At 39.8% G+C, this 24,932-nt stretch overlaps 1 protein-coding gene across 1 annotated transcript; it reads left to right on the top strand.

Moving 5' to 3' along the window:
• Positions 1-879: 879 nt before the first annotated feature.
• Positions 880-12,173, top strand: kics2 (KICSTOR subunit 2). Its single transcript, XM_003221178.3, has 3 exons — positions 880-1,262; positions 7,026-7,314; positions 10,858-12,173. Exons 1-3 carry the CDS (start codon positions 1,028-1,030, stop codon positions 11,672-11,674), a joined length of 1,341 nt encoding a protein of 446 aa, XP_003221226.1. The 5' UTR covers positions 880-1,027; the 3' UTR covers positions 11,675-12,173.
• The last annotated feature ends 12,759 nt before the right edge of the window (positions 12,174-24,932 follow it).

Below are 24,932 nucleotides of genomic sequence, written 5' to 3'. Positions count from 1 at the left end.
CTAAAAAATAGCTGCAGCTAAAAGACCCAATTATGGATGGTAGTCCATAAAGCATCAGCTGCATGGTGTATTGCCGGAATTTCTGTGTGTTTGTGTACATACCGTAGGAGCAGTGCAGCATAGAAGATTAACCTTTAAGTTAAACCAGGTATGAGCAAACTGGCCCTCCAGGTATTTTATTTATTTATTTACAACATTTATACCCCACCCTTCTCACCCGAGGGGACTCGGGGCGGCTTACAAAAATTGGCAAAATTTAATGCCCAAATTACAATAATAAAAACAAAACAATATAAACATCTGTTAATATCATTGTTAAAACACATTATAAAAACCTTAAAAACGTATATATAATTAATTCCATTCATCCGAGATCCTCATGATTCATCCTTAAATCCAGGCCATGTCAACTTTGTCATTTACTCATCAAAAGCTTGGGCACATAACCATGTTTTCACGGCCCTTCTGAATCCCAGCAGTGTAGGAGCCTGTCGGATATCTCCAGGGAGGACGTTCCACAGTCGGGGAGCCACCACCGAGAAGGCCCTGTCCCTCGTTTTGGACTTCAACTCCCACCATTCCTGACAGGCTCAGGCCCCTTCCTGAGGCGGTTAGGATTTGTGGGAATTGAAGTTCAAAACACCTGAAAGGCCGAAGTTTGCCCATGACTGCTGTAGGATCAATGCAGTTTGACATCACTTTTAACATAAGTTCTTATTGAATCCTGACAGTTGTAGTTCGGCCAAGGCCCCAGCACCCTTGACCCGAGGAGGCTAATCCGTAACTGCGCCGGCCTATCACAAGGGCATAGGTCCCACCCCTTTTTCACCTCCCCTAGCGTAGTAGATCACGTGGTATGGGGAGCCCCGCCCACCGTCAGCTCCTGAAAATGGGCGGGGCTGCCGGAGTGTTGTTTACGGCCGCGGCGCCGCTCGGGGGTCACGTGGCTGCGCGTGCGTGTCCGTCGTTCCCGACCTTCCTGCCGTGAGGGAGGCGTGGTGGCGGTGTCGGTGGTGTTGAGGGGCGGATGGGGGAGCCGTTCCCGCTGGGGGCGCCGGTGCCGGTGGAGCAGGCCGTGCTGGAGACCTTTTTCTCGCACCTGGGCATCTTCTCTTACGACAAGGCGAAGGACAATGTGGAGAAGGAGCGCGAGGCCAGTAAGAGCGCCGGCAGCAGCTGGCTCTCACTCCTGGCCGCCTTGGCCCACCTGGCTGCCGCCGAGAAGGCCTACCACAGCATGACCTTCCTCGGGCAGAAGCTAGGTATAGAGAAACGGCGCGCTCTTTTAGTTCAGTACTCCTCAATGCAGTACTATACCACATACCACAGGCATGGGCAAACTTGGGCCCTCCAGGTGTTTTGGACTTCAACTCCCACTATTCCTAACAGCCTCAGGCCCTTTCCTTTTTCTCCTTAGCCGCATAAGCGTCTGAGGGGGAAAGGGAAGGGGCCTGAGGCTGTTAGGAATGGTGGGAGTTGAAGTCCAAAATACCTGGAGGGCCCAAGTTTGCCCGTGCCTATGCTACCACCTGACCCCTTCCCCCGAAATCTATGCACACCCAACCAAAAGGCAATATTTGACAGCTGAGGAAGCACACCTTGAGTCTCCCTTATCTCAAGGGCAAAAGTCTTCCAAATTTGGGAATACCTGTACATGATATTATTATTATTATTACTACCCTAGTCTCTCAATTAAGCAGGACCCATGAATGTTGAATAAATGTAAATTCTAGTTGCTATTTAAAATGGGCCTAACTCATTACATATTATTATTATTATTATTTATATTCCGCTTTTTCTCTTCATATGGAGATTCAAAGTGGCTCTCAACTAAGAGCATTGTAATATAACTTGAAATATACCGTATAAGAGTATTATAACAGTATTAATCATTGGGTTGCTGTGAGTTTTCTGGGCTGTATGGCCATGTTCCAGAAGCGTTCTCTACTAACGTTTCACCCACATCTATGGCAAGGGAGGTTTATATATCTGTGGAAGGTCCAGAGTGGGAGAAATAACTCTTGACTGTTGGAGAAAACAGAAAGGAGGAAACTATGAACATGAACAAAATCTGGATACCACTATTTAAAAAACTCTAAAATCAGGACAGTAAATAAAGAACACTCTGAAAGCAGGGGAATTCCAGACAGGAAACAATCAGGACCAGCTTAAACCTCCCAACAAAGGATTCCTCCAGGCAGGAATCAGCCAGGCATTGAAGCTGCAAGGGTTTGCAGTGCTCATTTAGTTGATTAATTGCAACATTCACACTTGCCTCCAAAGGACAAGAGTTCTTTCCCCTACCCTGGACCTTCTACAGATATATAAACCCCACTTGCCTACTTTCCAGCAGACCTCACACCTCTGAGGATTCTTGCCATAGATGTGGGTGAAACATCAGGAGAGAATGCTTCTGAAACATGTCCATACAGCCCAGGAGGAATCACAGCAACCCAGTGATTCCAGCCATGAAAGCCTTCAACAACACATTGTAATATAACTTAAAATAGACAATATACAAGTATTTAAATAGTATTAATCATCATTCAAAGCATATAAAATCACAGCAGCTCCTGGCGATCTTAAAAATCTTTAAAAGTCTGTCTCAATAAAAAGGTTTTAGCCTGCTGCTGGAAGGATAGTAGGGAGGCGGCCATTCTGGCTTCCCTGGGCAGGGAGTTCCAGAGTCAAGGAGCAGCCACCAAGAAGAAAGGCCCCCTCTCTCATTCCCAGCAGTTGAGCTTAGAAAGCAGAGGTTTCCCTTATCAGAGCCACTCATGGAGACAGTTTAGGATTTTGGAGTATTTTGGAATTACAGATAAAGTTGTACATCTTCGTTGAAGAATGATTATTGATTTAATCAGAATCACAGGTCATAGAATCATAGAATAGTAGAGTTGGAAGAGACCTCATGGGCCATCTAGTCCAACCCCCCGCTAAGAAGCAGGAACGACACTTTAATGTCAGGGATTCAAATTGTTGTCAGTGCACCGCTCACATTGTTGAAGCACAGAGTTGCAAATCTCGCTTAAAGTTTGTCTTTTAATGTTGGGATATTTCTCTTCTATTAGCCACTTTAATCCTATTTATTTATTTATTTCGTGTCAAAAGCATTGCATAACAAATACATTTAAAAATGATGAAAAAAAAAATAGAGGAAATCACAAACAACTAAATAGTTTTAGACCAGAAATGGGCAACAGCAACCGCATTGTCCGTAGCTTTAAACAACTCCTCCTCCGTGCATGAGGCAGGACATTGTGGGCAAGCATACATATGCGGAGTTGTTTGTTCTGCTCCACAGTCACACAAGGTGGAGGGTTCCTCCAGGTAGTGCCACCTTGCCAAGTTGTCTTTAGATCTGCCCACTCCGCTTCTGAGTCTGTTCAGGGACTTCCAAGTTGCCCATTCTTGGTTTGCCCCTGGAGGAAGACCCTCGTGGGGGGCCATCCAGTTAGAATTGCCAGGTTTAGCTGCCCAGAGGGACACCCTTGCTGCTGCTGGAGGAACATCAAGAGGAGTGGTGGTTCTCATGAAGCCCTTCCTTGATTTGAGTCTGGTGGGAGGAGGGTGATAGCCATGCAGTGGGTGGCTTTCACAATGTTTGACCTTTTTTCTCTCACCGTTAGCAGCAACTTCCCGTCGCACGTCAGGAGGGGCAATGCCAGCTAACTTGTAGAGTTAGGGTTAGGGTTAGGGTTCCTATTATGAATATTATTCCTATTATGAATACTGTATATACGTTTTTGGGAGAGAAAAAAAACAATTATAAGATGTTAAAGTTGTACAGGCAGTTCCCAAGTTGCGAACAAGATCCTGTAGGTTTGTTCTTAAGTTAATTTGTTTGTAAGTTGGAACAGGTACATTTTTTACATGTAACTCCATCCAAATCTATCTATCCTAAGCTTTAGATAGCATAGAGAGGCAATATCCCTAGCGTTTTTTGTTTTGCTGTCTGTGCCCTTTTAAGATTTTACCTCACTTTCTGTCCCTGTGATAATTGAATTTTGAAAAATGTGGCTTGTTGTGGCAACAAAGATTGGTCATACACAGTTAAGACATCTTTCCCCATGATAACTCTTTCAGGAGTGAATTTCCCTTCTTAGGGGTAGATTTCTCTCACTTTCTGTTATCTCACTTCCGTTCTTAACTAGGTGTTGTATGTAAGTCAGATGTTTATATACATCTGCCTGTATACATTTTTGGGGATACCTTGTATGTAGTAAAACCCTCAGATGACCAGCACTAGGTCTGCAAAGAGCCAGTACTTCAAGGGTTCAAGGCCATGCTACACACCCCTGGCTAATTTTGGGATCATTCTTATAACAGGAAAAGCATTGGGCCTCTAAGCATGTGCAGAGTGCCTTTCCCAGCATCTCTTCCTAAAATCAGCCTCACAAGGCAAACACATGCGCTTGGGATCATATGTTCGGAGGTTATGTTTCAAAGTTCTTGAGATTTAGTTGGCAGATGTCTTTTTAAGCAACATCTATTCTTTATAGGTTTCTGTCGTGTTATTCTTTTAAAAGGCTGCGGCAGCTCAAAGGTATATTTACTGACCAGAAGGACACGTTGCATAGAAATAAGGGGTTTCCACCTTCCGGAGGTTGATCTCTAGCATTCTGTTCTTTCATAATTCTTGCTGATATTCTGCTTCCTGTCTCTTCCCTGTGAAATCAAATCCTGGAAGAGTAGTTGCTCCTTACTTGATACAATATATTAAGTGTTCATTTTGAAATTAAGTTTAATGATGAAAATCGGTTTGACATGACAATATCCTATGGTTTTTAAATGAGGAATGAAAAGTGTTTTAGGAGAAATGGAACAGATGAGCAATCACTTTGCTTGCTTGAATGGCAATCTCAGGCTTGAGAAAGGCTTGGAAGTGAGAAGATAATGAATAATGGGCCTGTTGTGGCATATGATGAAATTCAAGTAGTCCAGGACACTGCTTCTTAAACTATGGGACCCAACCCCAAATAGGGCCCCCGGAGCTCAGTGTTAGCAACAGTAAAATGTTTCTAAATGCCACTGTTTACACAAATCTGTTAGCAACAACATTCAGTGTTTACAAGGGACTCTACAGAAAATACTTCAACTGTATTCCACAACCAGCCTGTTTAGCAAGCCTTCGAATGCTGTTTTTTATCATTAAAGGTTTGATTTTTATACCTATTTTATATACCTATATACAGTGTTCCCTCACTACTTCGCGGTTCACTTTTTGCGGAGTCGCTGTTTTGCGGTTTTTCAATAAACTCTAAAAGACTATTATAAATCATAAAAAATTACAATTTACAGCCTAAAGAAGGAAGGAGAAGCCAAAGAGAGAGAAAAGGAGCCCAAGCGGCAATGGGAGTAGAAGGAGGCGATTTATCAACACATGATTGGTTGATAAAGACTTGAAATAGTGTATAACTACTAAAATAATTTATAAATATTAAAATAAATATAGTGTCCCTAATTTGCGGATTTTCACTTATTGCGGGTGGTCCTGGAACCTAATCCCAGCGATAAATGAGGGAACACTGTATCCAGGATCACATAAAAATTTATCAGGTATAATAAGGGATCAGAAGTGGAAAAAATTTAAGAAGCCCTGGTGTAAGATGCTGACCAACTTTCAGTGGATTGAATTTTTTTAATGCAAATATGTGAAATTGTATTAAATGGAGTTCTGTGAAGAGTGGAGTTCAAAGTCTGTAGAATGTGTTCCTACCATTAATACTATTACGTTTTCTGGTTCTTGTAGTGCTCTTTCTTAGAGAACATGGTTGCAAGATGGCAGTTTCATCATTTTCATGATCATTTAATGTATACAAATTGTGGAGTAGGTAATTGGGGCTGTTTTTTGTCCCTAGGACCTGTTCAGAGCTAATAAAAATCCTCCCTCATTATACTAACCCAGAAGGTTTATGTTACATTTGAAAAATGAGGTTTTTAAGTATTCCAACTGTGAAATCTTTAGATTTGTATAGAAAGTAAATCGTTCTAGAGGAAGCAGTTCACCCTTCCCTTTTTGTCAGGGTCATACTTTGCTCACTGCTGCCCTTGAATGCTATAGAAAAATGTTATGTTTCTGTCTTGATTGGAGGCTCACAATCTTTAAAAGGGAATGTGAGAAAAAATGGAGAAATGAACCAAAGAGAGTAAAAGAACAACTAGATACAGGAAGGAAATCAAAATGAATATTTCTAAGAAAATACAAGAAAAAGATGAATTTTTATTAACTTTTTAAAAGCAAGGTAGAAAAAAGAGAAACAAGGAAGTGATTGGTTCTGTTCTAGACTTGTGATGTTTTCTGTAAGTGCATCAGTTTCAAAATAGGAACTCCTGTAAAGTGAGAAGTGCATCCTCTCCATTTATGATTACTTAATCCTATTGCATTCCCTTAATGGTCCTTGTCAATTCCCTGAGATATGATGGGCCTTACTGGGAGAAATATATGCTTATGCTTTCCTCATTTTAAATTATTTAAAATGTACTTGTTTGTGTGCTTTGATGGACTAATGAACAAGTCTTCGAAAGTATAAGGCTATTCTCTTTGGAATTTGATTTGCAATCAAGATGTTGGCATATGCATGACTGTACTGCTCACGTTTCAGTGCTCCTTTCGAAAGTTAAAGCGTCCCATGTTTTGCTTGGTGAAAAAGCACATTTAAATGTCTTGTGTTATTAATAGCAACACGAGTTATTAACATTTCATATTGGCATAATTTTTTCAAACTCCTAGGGACGAGGTTGCTTCTGGGTTACAGATATTCTTACTGGAAAAGCTGGAATTAATATTACGACCACTCTGAAAATGCAGTGTGAGGTGGGGTGAAGTGGAAGAAAGTTCTTGATGAAAAATTAATTTGGTACAAAAATAAATTTCTCTGCTAAAATGTAAGAACTATTATAGAATCTATTCTTTAAAAAACTTTTTTTCTGAATATGTAATTTATGATGAAGTGAGTTATTGTGTCAGTTTTCCATTCATTAGTATTTGACTAATACGTACTTTATCTTTAAAAAAATTACAGGTGGGCAATCGTTCTTCAGCCGAAAAGACTCCATACGTACCATATACACATCTTTACAAAATGAACTGAAGAAGGTGGTGACAACAGGTCGGAATGCATTGGGAGGAACAGCCCCCCACTTAGAAGAACTGCTTTCTCACCTGTCTGAACAGCTCTGTTTTTTTGTTCAGGCTCGAATGGAAATTGCTGACTTCTATGAAAAAATGTACAGCCTCAGTTCACAGAAATTTATCAACTCGGAAGAACTAGTAAGCATCTTGGAATCCATCCTTAGAAAATTTAGCTCAAGGTCAGTTTGTATATGTATTTTCCTGTCTTTTGAATTCTGGAGAAGTGCAAACCTGAATGGGATTTTTGCCTAGACAGTAATGTAATCCCGATTCTATGGAGTTCTTAGTTTGAACAGTTCCAGAATTTTTTGTAATGTGTGACTACGTCAGTATATTTCTTCATGCCTTCAAAAACAGCCTTAGCTAAGGTTAGTGTTTCTCCTCTAAATGAAAGTAATGGGCTGTATGAGGAATAACAAATTGAAACTGAATCCAGACAAGTCAGAAGTGTTTGCCATCAAGAGTCCTAATCTGGGGGTGGAGGTGTGTCAAGCAGCTTTGGATGGGGTTACAGTCCCCCTGAAAGATTGTATTCGCAGCTTGGGAGTACTCCTGGATCCGTCTCTCCAAATGTCAGCCAAGGTAGATGCAATGGTTAGGAGTGCTTTCTACCAACTTTGGTTGATACGCCAGTTGCGCTTCTTCCTAGAGTTGGAGAACCTGAAAGTGGTAGTGCAAGCACTGGTAACCTTGAGGTTGTACTTCTGCAATGAGCTTTACATTGGGCTACCTCTGTACCAAGTTCTTAAACTACACTTAGTTCAAAATATGGCAGCCTGACTTGTAACAGAAACATCTAGAAGTGAGCATAGTACCCCCATATTAAACTCACTCCAATGGTTGTTAATCAGTTTCTGGGCAAATTACAAAGTGTTAGATATGGACTTTAAAGCCTTATACGATTTGGGTCCAGGCTACCTACAGGTTCACCTCCCATAAAATCCGTCCTTTGGCAGATGCTTACTCCAACCAGACAGAATCTGACTGGCAACCATCACCCAGAGAACTTTTTCATTGGCCACTGTGGAATGACTGTAAGGTCTTTATTTGATTTTTAAAAATATATCTCTACCCAGTTAATTTTAAACTATGCATTTTAAATTTACATTTCATTATCATTAGCATTTTAATCTTTGTTTTGTGTTTTTAATACATGTATTTTATATTCATTTGTTTTATCTATGTATTTTAATTTTAATTAAATTGATTGGGATGGGGGACTACTTATCCATGCTGACACTGTCTCCTATAGCTCTACTCTCTTAGGTCCCAACTGTGCCATGAGTCCTCTTTATTTGATTTGAAAAACTGGGAAACTATCCTAAACCAGCTTTGTGATGATGTCAATTACTGCAGAAGGGAGGGTATGAGAAATTTCAAGGGCTATATCACCATTTTAATGTTTGATTTCTGTCCATAACGGATGTAGAGGGTCTTCTGAAGGGAGCAAGGCCTTATTGATTGGCTTAAATTCACCTAATGGGTTTCAAGACTCAGTAGGGTTGGAACCTGGATTTTCCTAAATCCCCACCCCATATTATGACCACTGCACCACACTAACTTTTGATGCAGTAGTTAGGTTCACTTTGAAATGGAAGATTTTGAAAATTCGGTCAAGCCAAGCTAGTGATACAGTAACTGAAGGAGAGTTTTCATTTCCTTTTAATGAAGTGTAATACTCATTATGATCCATGCCATTTCCTTTGGTTGTTTATCACTAGAAGATCAATCTAAAATGTGTGGACTGTGGAAATTGAGGTTGGTAATTGATGTGCCCAGAGCCAAAGGTAAAAAAAAAATAGAAAGATGTCACTTAGGAGAAATCTTTGGCAAATAAAAAAAAAGAAAATAATCCAATCAGATAATGTGCAAGACTTTACATGTTCCTAGAATCAAGGGTAGTTAGTACAGGCAGTTCCTAAGTTACAGACATCCAACTTACAAACAACTCATAGTTAAGAATAGGGGTGAGACAATAAGAAGTGAGGTGAAGGAGGCTGGTAAAGGAAGTTGGCAATAGGCTCCTTTGCCTCTGGTTTCCATCCACTGCATTGGAGCCCTTGGGCCAGCCTTTTTCACCAGAGACTTGGCTGCGGAGGTATGCAAGGGAAACTGAGCAATCTCCCTCCCTTCCTCCATAGTCAAATGGCTTGAGTTTCATTTAAAAATGTACCTGTTCTGACTGACAAACAAATTTGACTTTATAACAAACTTACATCATCTTCGTAACTTGGGGACTGCCTGTACTTGGCTGCTATTTATTTGATGATTGAGATGAGTTGAGCTTTATTTATCATATTTTATGCATGAGTAGAGCATACAGAGTGGCCTTATTGATCTTAAAATTATATTAGGAATAATGGTAAAATATTATTTTTGGTATTGACTGTAAAGCTGCATTATAGCAGTTTGTCTGTTTGCTTGTCTAAGTTGTTATAATGACTGATAACATTTCAGACATGATATTCTGTGGATGCACATTGTAGTATTAAACGTTCTTGCTTAAGACTGGGCAACTTCTGCCCCTTTAGTTGTTGTTGGTACTGTGGGTGTTCTCATTACCCATTACTGGGTATACCAGCTAAATGTTGGAAATACCAGTTCAACTACATCTTGATGACCATAAGTTGTTCATCCCTGACTAGACTGCATGTGTCAAACTCAAGGCCCCCTCAGGCCAAATTCTGCCCACCATGCCATTTTATGTGGCCCTCCGCATGCGAAATACTGTATCATCATTAGACATCATGACTAGAGCTGATGGGAGTTGTGATACGGTAACGTCAGATAAGCTGCAGTTTGTTCTGTTTAGTCAGGATAATAGGGTTTGAATTTAGATACAAGGCTTGTGGATATTATGTCTGATGTTAAAATGTCCTTTAAACCAGCTTCAGATCCGCAAGTGGTGTTTATTATTTATTTATTTATTTACAGTATTTATATTTCACCCTTCTCACCCCGAAGGGGACTCAGGGCGGATCATAATGCACATATACATGGCAAACATTCAGTGCCATTAGACAATACGACATATATAGACAGAGGCAATTTAACATTCCAGCTTCTGGCTTCATGAGGATATGCTCTATTCCGGCCACAGGGTGACCTGCCGCTTCACCATCCACTTGTGACACCGAGTCCTTGATGGAGCACTTCCTCATTCTTCCACACGCTGCTAGAAGTTTTTATGGCGTTGTAAATTAGTTAAATTAGCCTCCCCGCATAAGCCGTACCTAAATTTCCTACTTGATAGATGCAACTATCTTTCAGGCTGAATAGGTCAACAGTGAGCTAGACTATTAAATGATCGAGAGCTCATTCCGACCCGGGCTGGATTTGAACTCATGACCTCTCGGTCAGTAATGATTTATTGCAGCTGGCTACTAACTAGCTGCATCACAGGTGTTGGGTTGCAATACCCATTATCCCTGGTCAGCATTGGGATAATCAAAAGTGATGGGAATTGTCATTCAGTAATATCTAGGGACCCAAATTGGGCAAAAATTGAAGGGCACCAACCACTATGTAAAAAATATAGTTGGCCCTCTGTATCTACTGCTTTTCTGTCTATTGATTCATTGGCCTGAATCTGCAAAGAATACATTTGAAGGCAACCATAAGGCTGATGTGGTCCTCAGTGAAAATGGGTTTGACACCCCTCCCCTAACTAATTGCAGAAATAAGTTTCCTAATCACTGATGTCTGTTTTTTTTCTTATCTAGATTTCATCATCCAATCCTTTGTCCTCTTGAAAGCAGTTTCCAGTTAGAAGCCGATGTGCTTACTCATCTGTTGAAAGCTCAGGCGCAGATCTCTGAGTGGAAATTTCTCCCCTCCTTGGTTCATTTGCACAATGCTCACACAAAGCTGCAGACGTGGGGACAGATATTTGAGAAGCAACGAGAAACCAAAAAACACTTGTTTGGTGGACAATCCCAAAAAGCCGTACAGCCTCCCCACCTTTTCCTGTGGCTTATGAAGCTCAAGAATATCCTTCTTGCCAAATTTAGTTTTTACTTTTATGAGGCACTTAGTCGGCAAACAACGCCATCTGACATGAAAGCTTTGACTGCCAAAACTAACCCTGATTATTTTGGGAAAATCTCCAGCTTCATCAGGAAATATGATGCTGTTAATGTTTCTTTAATCTTCGATAACCGTGGGTCAGAAAGTTTCCAGGGACATGGCTACCATCATCCCAACTCCTACCGGGAGGCTCCTAAAGGTGTAGATCAGTATCCGGCAGTGGTATCTCTGCCCAACGACAGGCCTGTTATGCATTGGCCCAACGTCATTATGATTATGACAGACAAAGCATCTGACCTCAATGGTTTGGAAAAGGTAGTTCATTTTTATGATGACAAAGTACAAAGCACATACTTTTTGACTCGTCCTGAACCTCATTTTACTATTGTAGTAATTTTGGAATCCAAGAAGTCAGAGAGAGACTCTCATTTTATCTCTTTTCTCAATGAAATTTCATATTCCCTTAAGAACTCCAAAGCTTTTGCAAGCCTGAAGCCTGGATCCAAAGGATAAGAGTACTGAATGTATTCGGACTGCAAAGAAACAACAAGTGCTAAGCTTCCACAAGTATATGTTTGTGTATGTTGTCCTTAAAAAAAGAACAAAGCAGCTATTTTAATATTAAGTATTTAATGTTACAATATGAATATTTAATATTAAGGATTTTTGCTAATAAGCCGACCAATATAAAACTGAATGGGAGGGTAAAATGAAAAATACATAAATGTGCACTGAAATTATCAGGAGGGTATTTTGTTTAACTGCTGTATTGTTTTTTTAAAGTTTATGACACTTAGTTGTCCTTACCAGAATTGAATATATGCACTTTATCTTTTGCTGGTCATTCACCTCGCATCTGCTGAATGAAAACTTGGCTTGAAAGGAATATGGTGTGAGGATGTTTTTCCCCACAGGGCCTATTTCTTCTACTGTTAAAGTATTCGTCATTCATATTCACTGGAAAATATTGGAAGTTGGAAGGAAATAATTGCAATAAATTAAATGCACGATGGCTTGGTTGATTTGTTTATGGTTAGCTTGAAAATAATACTGAAATTTGGTCTGGAATTCTATGACCAGATTAGATCTTAGTCCCAAATACAGTTTTTTTGGACTTCTTACACTTTGTATATTATGTATTGAAGAACAGGATACAGGATAACAGGAGAACTGGGTTATTGAAATGAGGGTGAGAAATTACTGTTAGGAAAGGCATTAAGATCTGAATCTTAAATGTTACAAAACCTACGGTTTTTTGTTTCATCCAAAGTTATAGCAACCATTCAGGTGAAGCTCATGGTACTACTAAGCCATGTTTCAAAATTGGTTTAATAAGCCTGGCCTGTTCCAAAGCTCTTTTAACTATAGTTTCTTGCTTCATATAACATGAAACATTTCCTGATTGGTTTGCTACTCCATGAAATGAGTTTGTGTATCTAAAAGGTTCATTTATGGATCACAAAACTCAGATATGATTGTTCAGAAGTAACCGTTGCCAATATGTACTTTATTATCTTTTCATTGGTAGCCAAAGAATACTTCCACTGGATGAAACCAGCAGTCCATTTAATCAGGTGACCTTGTGTATTCCTTTAGCAGGATTTGAAGCATTTATGTCTTGTTCCTAAGATCTATTATAAACCTATCATGTTTAAAAACTATTGATAGACATAGTTCTCAGGGATATTTAATTCCCTTTGAAGGTGCCTAAGGTAGTGGTTCTTTGATTCCCTTTTGTCGGGATATTAAAATATCTCTTCCGTACACATTTATCCTTGCTTGATGTTATATTTATAAGACCAAGCTGAGAAATAGTCGCTTTGGTATCATTTGACATAAAGTATCAAAATACAGGTTGAGTATCCCTTATCTGGAATTTCAAATTTTTTCAGTCTGAAATTTTCTACCATGCTTTCTGATGGCCATTGCACATAAATTTTGTTTAATGTACAAAATTGTTAAACAATATAGTGTAAAATTACCTTCAGGCTATAGGTATATGAAATATGACTGAATGTCATGTTTAGACTTGGGTCCCATTTCCAAGGCATTTCATTATATACATGCATGAAAATACAGATATTGCAAAACATTTTTGGTCCCAGGCATGTTGGATACACAACCTGTACTTAGTTTACTACAAAAACCCCAAACTCTAATGTGTGGACTGTTTCATTTGTTTCTGTTTTATATTGTCAGCCATGTCAGTTTTCCAAAGAAATAGTTGAGCTAATTTTTTCTAAAGTGAAAAGTCTTTATGCACAACTATTTTTAAAGCTTGCTATGAATGAGTTTGGAGGTATTATGTGACCACAATGAGAATTCTAATGTACTGAGAATTGGAGTTTAATGAGCACATCTTTTACAGCAGGAAATTTCCTGACCACAATAGCTCCCCTATGGAATAAATAATGACTTTTCTTTAAGTGGGGCCACCAACCTCATGATAACCAAAACTTGTGACTTTTGCTTTGATGGGTCATGCATGGTTCACCAAAGAAATGACATGGGTCATGGCAAAATTTATATATCTATTGGGGAATGCATGTCCTTGATGTTTTGTTTCCTTACTTATGTAGCAAATAGTCCAAATGTGGGGATAATTTACAACTGTACAAATGACAATATCATAGAATTTCCTACACTGTAGGTCTAATTCCATATGGATTTTGCAATGAAATAATGATTCTCAGGGATAAAAAAGAGCTTTTCCTAGTGCTGAAGAACTAATGTAAGGTTGGCCAGAACAGTTAAACATTCATTTAATAGAATTTTCTTTTTAAAAAGTATTCAGATTAACCGGTAACACTGCTAATATGCGAGGTATTTATTTCTTGTGTCAGAAGTGAACCGAGGGTACAAATTGTAATGGCTTTGTAAACATAGAGATTTTCTTTAAGAAAGAAAAAAAACTGGGCATTAATACTAAATGTCTTTTGCCCAGTAGCTGGCCACTTAGAGTGCCTCTGGTGTTGCTATTAGAAGGTCCTCCATTGTGCATATAGCAGGGCTCAGAATGCATTGCGGTAGGTGGTCTGTGGTTTGCTCTTCTCCACAGTCGCATGTTGGGTACTCTACGTTGTAGCTCCATTTCTTAAGGTTGGCTCTGCATCTCATGGTGCCAGAGTGCAGTCTGTGCAGCGCCTTCCAAGTTTCCCAGTCTTCTGTGTGCCCAGGGGCACATAGTGATTTTTTAATTTTTCCTTCCTATTAAATAATTTTACAAAAAAAGGCAACACTTATCAGTTCCTTGTTACAAAACATGAATTGTTTTGTAAATGTGATAGTGATGGACCAGTAATCTGTTCAAGACAGATTTTGTACTCCCAAAGGTGCTTTGGGCTTGTTTCTTTAATGTTAAATTCCGCTATTAATATTGCACTATTACCTACCAGCAGGATATTAAAAGGTGGAAGCAATACACATAACAAGATTGGCAAGCCACGAAGATGTGCTCACACAGCCCTGACAACTCAAGCCTATGTATTATTTTTCTTGGAAAGGAGCAAACTAGAATTACAGTAAGACTCATAAAAACTTCAGTACAACTCCAATAAATGGACTGCTTATGGAGGTGGGACCTAGATTTCAAATTATATATTCACATGTTATAAGCCATTCTTCCTGCTAGAATGATTTACCGGCTGTTTTTCCTGTTTTTAGGATGTGTTATAACATGGCATTTGCCTGTTGAATCCACAGAAAGAAAGATTAGGAAGACAGAACATTTTTGTGGCAGTTTTATGGTTAAAATGTTGGGTTTTGTTGTAGCAAAATGGTATGATCATTGGATGTCACAGAATAGTTGTATGCATAAAATATTCTGAATGTTGAGTTGTAACAAAAATATGCAAGATTAAATAAGGTTGCAATCCATGTTAATAGGGTTGCAAACTTTATTAAAGGAAGCAAAGAGTTTCTAAGCAGTTTGCTCTTGAGAGGAGATGTTCAATTAATTGTTAGTTGTTAATGGTATCATCAAGATAGCAAATATTGTAGCCATACCCCTCTTCTCCAACACTGTGCTGATGCATTGTGTTGTTATCTCAAGTGTCTGCTCCTTCTGCCTAATGATAAGAGTGACTTTGTTCAAACAGACTGCGTTACACAACGTCAGTGGCAGAACCATTGCTTTGCCTGTATAATGTCACCAGTTCAATCTTTGACATTGTCAGTCAAAGAATCCCTGACAGCTATGCAGTGAAAGCCTTCTGGCCGAAGCTCGTGATCCCATGCTAGTTTGGATCATTGGTTTGATTGGTACAAGGCAGCTCCCTGTATCTCTATATAAAGCACTAGCATGCCCCATAATCACTTCAGTTGCTCAGAATAGCAACCTAAAAGCTTTTCACATTTCGAATTCCATAATCTTGTCACTATAGTTAAAGGTCTATCTTCAAGGCAGAGAGTATTAAAAGTAGGTTTTTTCCACTGGAAGTACTTGCAGCTCTTACATTTTTAATAGTATTCTTACATGCAGTGTTTTCTCCTTCTAAAAAAAGGATACAGCTATCCTCTAACTTTGAAACCAGAAAGTTCTAAAGGTTTGAGCAGCAGCATAAGTCACGGTATGTTTTAGGAACGACTGGTAAGCATACAATATTAATTGTAGAGTAGGTCCTTCAAAAGTTGACTATAGAACCACACTGGAAAACGTATGAATGCCTAGAGAAGTGTTCTCTCTAGGTCAGTGGTTCTCAACCAGGGGTCCCCAGATGTTTTTGGCCTACAACTCCCAGAAATCCCAGTTTACCAGCTGTTAGGATTTCTGGGAATTGAAGGCCAAAAACATCTGGGGATCCCAGGTTGAGAACGACTGCTCTAGGTCTTCCAATGTGATTCTGGTCAGTTTCTGGTGGAAGGTGACTATAGAGTAGTGTTGGAGGACCTAGAGATTTCCTGAGGGAACACATTGATCAAATCTGCAAATGTTAAATCCGCAAATGAAGGCTAACCGTAATTGCTCCCCCCTTTTCAACAAATAATTCAGCATATGTTTTCCTTGTCAATTCTTTCTAATTATCTCCACAATCCCATTTTAAGAGATTTCTATCCAGTGACACCCTTCATTTTCTCTCATTTGATTTTACATCCTTGTGTTCTTCCACTTCACTTGGCATTTGGCCTGAGAGAATCTCAAGTAACCTTGAGTCAAATGCAACACACTTTCCAAATCTGGATCAGAGTACAATTTCCTCTGATTTGGTTTCACAATTTGTCAGCTTTACTTAAAGATAAAACCACGCCAAGCAAGGGTTGCCTTTCTTTCTATATCTGATTATAGCCCTGAAAGCACTTCCTCTCTAAATAACTACATTTCACAGTAGAAGATTGAATAGGATGCTATGTTCTATAAATGCTCTATAAACATTAACAAATCTGAAAGGCTGGGTGGCATATGAATTGCTTTTGCTTAAATGCCTATGATTAAGTCAAAAGTAATTTGGAAGCCTACTCCGTGACAGAGTATTTCAATGGACCTGCTTCTCTTTGGAAACAGCTTGAGTGTCAGAACACTTCTAGCATCTAACATCTGATCCTCTCACTTTTCCCTTTCAAGAGATAATTCAGTTTTTTTTCTTTATGGAGCAATTCTAAGCACTTGACTTCAAGCCTTGAGATCTTGAACAATTTGAATCACACAACTTTTTGCACACCAAACACTAGTATAATTTCACTTCCTCTGACCCAAGTTCCCTTAACACCTTTGCTACTCTGATCACAGTTCTTTGAATGTCCTCGTTGTTGTGGTGGGCCTTCAAGTCATACCCAACTTACATTGGCTCTAAGACAAGCTATCCTGGGATTTTCTCGGCCTCATCACTTTTGAGGGATTACTTTGCAGAGGATTGCCATTACTTTCTCCTTAGATGGAGAAAGTGTGACTTGTTCAAGGTCACCCTAGTGGGTTTCCATGACTGACTGGGGATTCAGACCTTGGTCTCCAGGGTCATAGTCCAAAACCCAAACCACTAGCTCTGTGAACACCTTTGTAAATCAGTTTCACATATGTTTACTTGTTTCTTTCTTACATTTGTTTCTTTCTTCCAGCAAGCCCCAAGCAAGGTGTTTGGAGCACACACCATGCTCCAAACAACCCTGTGAGGAAGTATACCTGGCCTCGGTTCATTTGGTGAGATTCATAGCTCAGTGGGGACTTGGAAGTGAACCACTCAAGTTCCACTTCAGGTATCTACCTACCATAACAAACTCCAGTTTGAGTGTGTGTGGTGAGGAGACACAAATCTGTGCCCCTGTTGAGATTTCACCTCACTCTCTGTCCCTGTGATAATAGGATTGTGAAAAAAGTGGCTTGTGGAAACAAGGATTGGTGAAAATAACTTCAGTTGAGACACCTTTTCACCCCCATTCTTAACTATTAGTCGTTTGTAAGTTAGATGTTTGTAACACGGGAACAGCCTTTTTTTTACCATTGCCATGACATTTTTATTTTGTAATATGTGACTAAGTTTACTCCCTAAACAGTAAGAAAAGGGTTAAAGTTTTTGAATAGACTTGCAAAACACTTCAGTTCACAGATATAAAACTCAAATCTGTCCAAAATCACAAAAAGAAGTTATAGTGGAAGATCAGTACCCACACTTAATCAAAACTGAGTAAATAACTGAATTAATAAAATATCAAATTTGTTAAAGAACTGTGTGTGGTGCACCATTTTTACTGATTTTTATTTGAAGCCAATGCCACAAAATACATTAGGTAAAAGGTAAAGGTTTCCTCTGACGTTAAGTCCAGTCGTGTCCGACTCTGGGGGTTGGTGCTCATCTCCGTATCTAAGCCAAAGAGCCGGCGTTGTCCGTAGACACCTCCAAGGTCATGTGGCCGGCATGACTGCATGGAGCGCCGTTACCTTCCAGCCGGAGCAGTACCTATTGATCTACTCACATTGGCATGTTTTCGAACTGCTAGGTTGGCTTTCGGTCTGCAAGTTCAGCAGCTCAGCGCTTTAACACACTGAGCCATCAGAGGCTCGGTGTTAAAATATTGAGAAGTTTTTTCATCACAGTCCTCTATAATCTTATTAAGATTGAAACAGCAACAAGATAACTACAATAAAATCATTTTCCAAAAAATACCCAGAAAGAGTATCCCTTATCTAAAATGCTTGGGATGAGAAGTGTCCAGGATTTTGGTTCCCCCACCCCCAAGATATTTTTTAATGAATACATGTATAATAAGATATCTGGGAGACGGGACCTGAAGGTAATTTTATTTAATACGTTTTAATAATTGTGTGCATGAATCGAACTTTGTGGAGATTGAACCACCGGAAAGCAAAGGTCATTATCCCAACCAACCATGTAGACAATTCTGGATAAGGAATGCCAGCCTGTTTTGAGTAAATGTTTTGAGTCATATTACTTCTCTGGTGTAGCCTGAGGAAGAATGCATGCAGGATGAGAAAATATTTTCTTTGTCCTGACCTAGAGTATCACTCTAGTAGAAATCTGAGGCAATAGTCAATGAGAAGCTTTAAACCACAGGTGGGATCAATTCATGTCAGGAGCCTCATTAATCATCTCGCAGATGAGAGGGTCTGAAAGCCCACCTGCTAGATCCAAGAGAAAAACCAAGTCTAGTAAGCAGTTTGTTTGCCAGCTCGATTCAAGACACTGAATCATGCTTTCAGGAAACCCCAATGGAACAAGTAAGTCTTGAATCAAAGAAGATGTCCCCCTTTGTTTAGTAATCAGACTCAGGCTGGTTAGAATTGGATAGAGGAGAAGCCAGTGCAGTGTAATGGTTCGAGCACTGGATTACGACTCAAGACCCAGGCTTGCCTTAGAGTCACCATGAGTAGGAAACAACTTGAAGGAACACAACACCTTGGGGGGCGAAGTTTTCCCATGCCTGTTTAGAGGCACCCTTAGTATTCCTTGCCTCAGGAAATCCTCTAAAGTTAATGGGGTCAGCATCAAGCCCACAAGCTATTTAAAGGTGCATATGGACATCAAGTGTGGTCTATACACCGCTATGAGAGTACAGGATGATAAAAATGAAGGGGCATTTGTATCATATTCCTTATTAATGCCTTGTCTCTGGAAAGAAAACATTTCTTTATTTGAAGAATGACTTTTAATATTTATTGTTAGCACCTGTTTCTCTTAGTTTGGTTAAGGGCAGTGTTCCCAGTGCCAATTAAACTGGGACATTTCAAATTTTTAGGGAATGGCTAAACTGTTTCTAAATCTAATCATATCTATATCTCCCATAAACCTAAATTGATTAATGTGATTCAGGTGTTTCACAGAATTACCAGGCCCCAGTTCACATTTGCTCTACAAGGATTTCCTACTGTTCTGTTAGTGTCGTCCTTGAGGAGAAATGATTAATGGGAGTAATTCTGATAAATAGATACTCAGACAATAAAATCAAAGCAGGGTGACTGGTATCACTGATGTAGTGGTGCAGTTTGAAGTGCAGGGACTCATCTTGAGAACCCCTATCGCACATTTCCTCAAAAATGGAAAATGTTTTGTTGGCCAACTAATTATAGCTTTCATCTGTCACTCCCTACCTCCCTCTGTAGAAATGAATGATGATATATAAATGGCATATGGATGCAGTCCCACATAAAATATAAGATGCACTCTTCATGTTTTCTGTTGTTAATACACATTTTGAAGTTTTGTTGTTTTGAAATTTCATGTTGTGGAGAAGTCATAGATATTGTGTTTAATTTTTGTCTGTTGGAGTGTGTATTTGTGTTTTAGTTAACAGTAGCCATTTTGGAAACATGAGTAAAGCAGCGGACATTTTGTTTCATTTCACAGTGGTTGGGTTGCCATGGAGATGAAGCTGGTTAGCTCATGAGAGAGAAGTAGGCGGAGCCAAGGAAAGGAGAGCGGTTTTTTAAAAAGAAGAGAAGCCAGTTCAGTTGAGAGTTGGGAGTTGAGAGGGGAGAGTGTGTGGGAGAGAAGGAGAGGGTGTGTGTGTGCATGGCTGTAGGCTTGTTTAGTCAGAAAGTACTGAAAAGATAGGCCTGGCACAGAAGCCTTTAGTCAGGACAGACTAAAGGGAATCTAGTAAAATCTCTAGTGGGGAAAAATCTAGGGATCTGGAATTTGATCGGTATTGGATCAAATTATTAGTCTTATTGTAGTGGGGACATTGTCCACGAAGGAACTCGACTGTGGTTAGGGTTCGCTACAATTTGGTAACATCAGTAAGAAAGTGGAAGAAGATTTACACCAAAGTCTACGGTTATAGAGTTATTAAGCCACTTGTCTATTTAGAGTTATATAAGTTAATCAACCAAACCCCCAACTAAGCTCTGTACAAATAAATTTGTTGTTATTTGTTAACATCTGTCTCATCTCATTCCATTTGCGTCTGTGGAGCCAAGTTTCATCAGTATTAATTCAGAAAAACCTCACATTGGTGGCAGTTAATTGAATAAATCACACACACAGTATATAATTGGTGGCAGCGTATAGAGATTTAGTGTAACACTTAAGTTTAGTTTACATCTTTTCAAATTGGTGACAAGGGTGGGATCTGAAAGGATTCCCCTCTGTCTGACCCCTTTTCACATTGGTGGCAGCGGCGGGATTCGTGTAACATCCCTGATTTAGTGCCTTAAGATCGCTTATAGAAGAAAACCGTGAGGTAAAATTTGACAAAAATGGCCACTAGACGACAGAAAAAGGTTGCTGAAGAAGAAGGTGCATTTCAGGAAGAGAGTTCAGATTCTGAACAAACACCAGTGTCAGAAATGACTCTTAAATATAGACTGGAGATGAGAAAGTTACAAATGGAGGAAAGAGAAAAAGAAAAAGAAAGAGAATTGAGGAGAGAGTTGGAATTAAGAAGATTGGAGATTGAATTGGAAAAACAGAGGTTAACACTATCTCAACCACATATCAATACCCAGGAAGGGAATTCTAGAGCTGAGGCATCAGACATGATTCTGAAGAGATTCCCTAGGTATAATAAAGATGATGATGTGGAAAAGTTTTTAATTTCATTTGAAAGGTGCTGTAAGGATTTTGAAGTTAGTGAGGAGAAGTGGATGATTTATTTGAGACCTCAGATTAGCGGGAAACTTTTAGAGATCTATGGGGACATGTCTGAGGAGACCCATAGGGATTATAAATTATTCAAGCAACAGGTGCAGCAAAAACTCCAACTAACACCTGAGTTTTATAGATTAAAATTCAGAACACTGAAGAGAGAAAGAAATCAAAGTTTCGCTCAGGTGGCATCCAAGCAAGCACAATATTTTGACAGTTGGGTGCGAACATCTGAGGTAGATAATTATCAACAATTGAGGGAGTTAATGAAATTAGAACAATTATTTCAGCTGGTGCCCTCAGAATATCGTTGGCTAGTGCAGGATCGAAGACCAGCGACAGCAGGAGAAGCGGCTGTCATGGTAGATCAATTGATCACTCTGAAGGAAGGATTTAGGAAAGATGAAGGACCAAGTGATAAAAAGCAGTTTAAGCTGCCATATTATCATTCCCAAGTACGAACGCAGCAGGGGAGAGGGCCTGCAGGAGAAAACACCACCTGGAGGAGGCAGGAGGTAACAGGTCAAGTCAAACCTGAAGAGAAAATGAAGTGTTTTCAGTGTGGAAAGCTGGGACACTTAAGATATCAGTGTAACCTTTTTAAAAAGGACAAGACTTCTTTCTTTGTAAATAAAGTAGCAGTGGAAACCAAGGCAGAATTAGATACTAAGTCTAAAAGCAGCCCTGAAGTAGTGCCCAAAGAGAAACAATGTTTGTTTATTTTATCAAATAGACCATCCGAAGACTATTTAGAGTATATTTCTGTTGATAGTAAGAATATCCAGGGATGGAGGGATACTGGGTCGGATGTTTGCATCATACGTCCAGAAGCAGTACCTCAGAAATATCAACATCCTACCTCAGTAATTAATTTAAAAGGCTTAGGTCCTGTAATACCAACCCAGGTAGTTTCATTACCAATTGAATACAATGGTTGGAAAGGAATTTGGGACTTTGCCATCAGTTCAGATATACCTTATAAATGTTTAATCGGTAACGACCTGGCTAAGGAAGTTAAGAACTGGCAGAAGTTATGTGAGGAAGATGAAGATAACTTCGAAGGCCCTACTCAGGAAGCAATATGCTTGCCAATTCATCAGGATGTAGGAGAAGATCCAGAATCCAGTTCTATAATTACTGAGATTGTTAACAAGACAGAGGGAGTTAGAGAAATTCTGCAAGAACAAAAGGCAGATGAAACCTTAAAACCCTTGTTTAAACAAGCTGAGAATACACTAGAGTCAGCAGAAGAACAACCCTCTAGATTCATTACTAAAAATGGTGTGCTATATAGAGAGAGTAAAAGTCTAAAGACAGCAGGAGAGTCAGAGGTGCATACCCAAATTGTAGTGCCAGAGAAATTCAGAGAACAACTCATGAGGGTGGCACATGATAGCCCTCAGGGAGGCCATTTGGGTATCAGAAAAACAACTAAAAGAATTACAAAGAACTTTTATTGGCCTGGCATGTTCCAGAAAATAAAAGAATTTTGCCGGTCATGTGACACCTGCCAAAGACTGAGTACCGGGAGGGATAAGATCAAAGCTCCTCTAATCCCTATGCCTGTAATTGGAGAGCCATTTTACAGAGTGGGAATCGACATAGTTGGTCCTCTTTGTAAACCAAGCAAAAGGGGTTATAAGTACATACTAACTATGATCGACTATGCTACAAGATACCCAGAAGCAGTAGCTCTCACCAACATCGAGACCTCAACCATAGCTAATGCTTTGTTATCCATCTGGGGAAGAACTGGATATCCCAAAGAATTAATATCTGACTTAGGGACCCAGTTTACATCGAAACTTATGAAGAAACTACTTGAGTTATGCGGCATCAGGCATCTTACATCGACGGCCTACCACCCACAAACAAATGGGTTGGTCGAAAATCTAAATAAGACTCTAATTAAAATGATAAAGTCTTATAGCCAACAGAGACCGCATGATTGGGACATTAAGCTTCAACAACTATTATTTGCATACAGATCAGTCCCCCAGGATAGCACAGGCTACAGCCCTTTCGAACTGTTGTATGGAAGAAAGGCTCGAGGACCTTTAGATTTGGTTAAGGAGTACTGGGAGGCGAGCCCAGCAGCAGAGCCGGTTCCAGTGGCTGATTATCTACGAGATCTACAGTCAACAATGCAGTTAGCCAAGGACATCACACATGAGCATCTAACCGCAGCACAACAACGGCAGAAAGACTATTATGACGCAACATCTAAGGCGAGAAACTTCAACATTGGAGATGAGGTCCTGTTTTTGTCACCTAACAGAACCAACAAACTTCAAATGGATTGGTCAGGACCCTGGAGAGTCACCAGGAAGCACAATCAAGTGAACTATGACATCTATAATGAACAATTAAATGTCGAAAGGAGAGTCCATGTAAATATGTTGAAACCTTATGTTTGGAGATCGGCTAATGTGTATATAGTAGTGTCAGAAGATGAGTCCGGTCCCTTTACTTTTTGGGAAGGTGATCGAGAGCTATATAAAAATTTGGATCAAGTAGATATAAGTAAAGAGTTAACCCAATCTCAACGGGAGGAGATTGTGGGAGTTTTAAATAAATATAGTAAAATGTTTTCTGATTTACCAGGAAGGGTCCAAGGGGTACAGCATCAAATTAATACCAATGGTGCAGCTCCTATAGCTTCCCCTCCGTACCGAGTGACTGGGAATATCAATGAGTGTATCGAGAGGGAGGTGAAAGAGATGTTGGACCTGGGCATTATTGTGTCATCGAATAGTCCCTGGGCTTCACCTATTGTGCTGGTTCAGAAGCCAGATAAAACTATTAGGTTTTGTATAGATTATCGACTTCTGAACAAGGTGACCCAAACTGATACATATCCAATGCCACGATTGGACGACCTATTGGAAAGGATCGGGAGAGCTCAGTTTATCAGCAGTATAGACAATACTAAGGGATTCTGGCAAGTGCCCATGGCACCACAAGACCAGCCTAAGACAGCATTTCGTACGCAAGGTGGGCTTTACGAATTCTCAGTGTTACCTTTTGGACTAAAAAACAGCCCCGCAACATTTCAAAGATTGGTTGACAAGGTCCTTAGTGGCCTAGGAAACTTTTGTGTGGCCTACATGGATGATATAGGAATTTTTAGCAATTCGTGGGAGGATCACCTAAAGCATTTGGATATAGTATTGGGCAGATTAAAGGAAGCTGGCTTAACCATCAAAGCTTCCAAATGTAAATTGGGAAAAACCACCACAAAATATTTAGGGCATTTAGTAGGAGGAGGTTGTATTCGACCAGACTCTACTAAAGTGAAAGCTATTCACCAGTGGCCAGTGCCCAAAACGAAAAAACAGGTTAGATCATTCCTCGGATTGGCTGGATATTATCGAAAATTTATTCCCTCCTTTAGTAATCTGGCAGCCCCTTTATCGGACCTGACCAAAAAGAAGAACCCTAATAAAATAATCTGGACTCCAAATTGTCAAACATCCATGGATCGGTTGAAACAGGCCATTACATCAGATTCTGTCTTGAAAGCCCCAGATTTCGATGAACCCTTCATTTTGACTTGCGACGCGTCTGACATTGGGTTAGGAGCTGTCCTAAGTCAAATTGATAAGGAAGGTGAGGACAGACCTATTTTATTTTTAAGTAAGAAGTGGCATTCCCACGAATGCAGTATGTCCACCATTGAAAAGGAGTGTTACTCCATAATTTGGTCAATAAGGAAACTCAAACCTTATTTATGGGGA

This window comes from Anolis carolinensis, chromosome 5 (assembly GCF_035594765.1).
Source record: "Anolis carolinensis isolate JA03-04 chromosome 5, rAnoCar3.1.pri, whole genome shotgun sequence".
Taxonomy (NCBI): Eukaryota; Metazoa; Chordata; class Lepidosauria; order Squamata; family Dactyloidae; genus Anolis; species Anolis carolinensis.
Note: the sequence above shows the minus strand (reverse complement) of the source record. Positions and strands in the feature narration are given on the sequence as shown.

Excerpts from the sequence above, each read along its gene's own strand:
- kics2 (XM_003221178.3), top strand. The coding sequence starts at position 1,028 with ATGGGGGAGCCGTTCCCGCTGGGGGCGCCGGTGCCGGTGGAGCAGGCC. Across the intron at positions 1,263-7,025 it reads CTTCCTCGGGCAGAAGCTAG|GTGGGCAATCGTTCTTCAGC; the intron begins GTATAGAGAAAC and ends AAAAAATTACAG. Across the intron at positions 7,315-10,857 it reads CTTAGAAAATTTAGCTCAAG|ATTTCATCATCCAATCCTTT; the intron begins GTCAGTTTGTAT and ends TTTCTTATCTAG.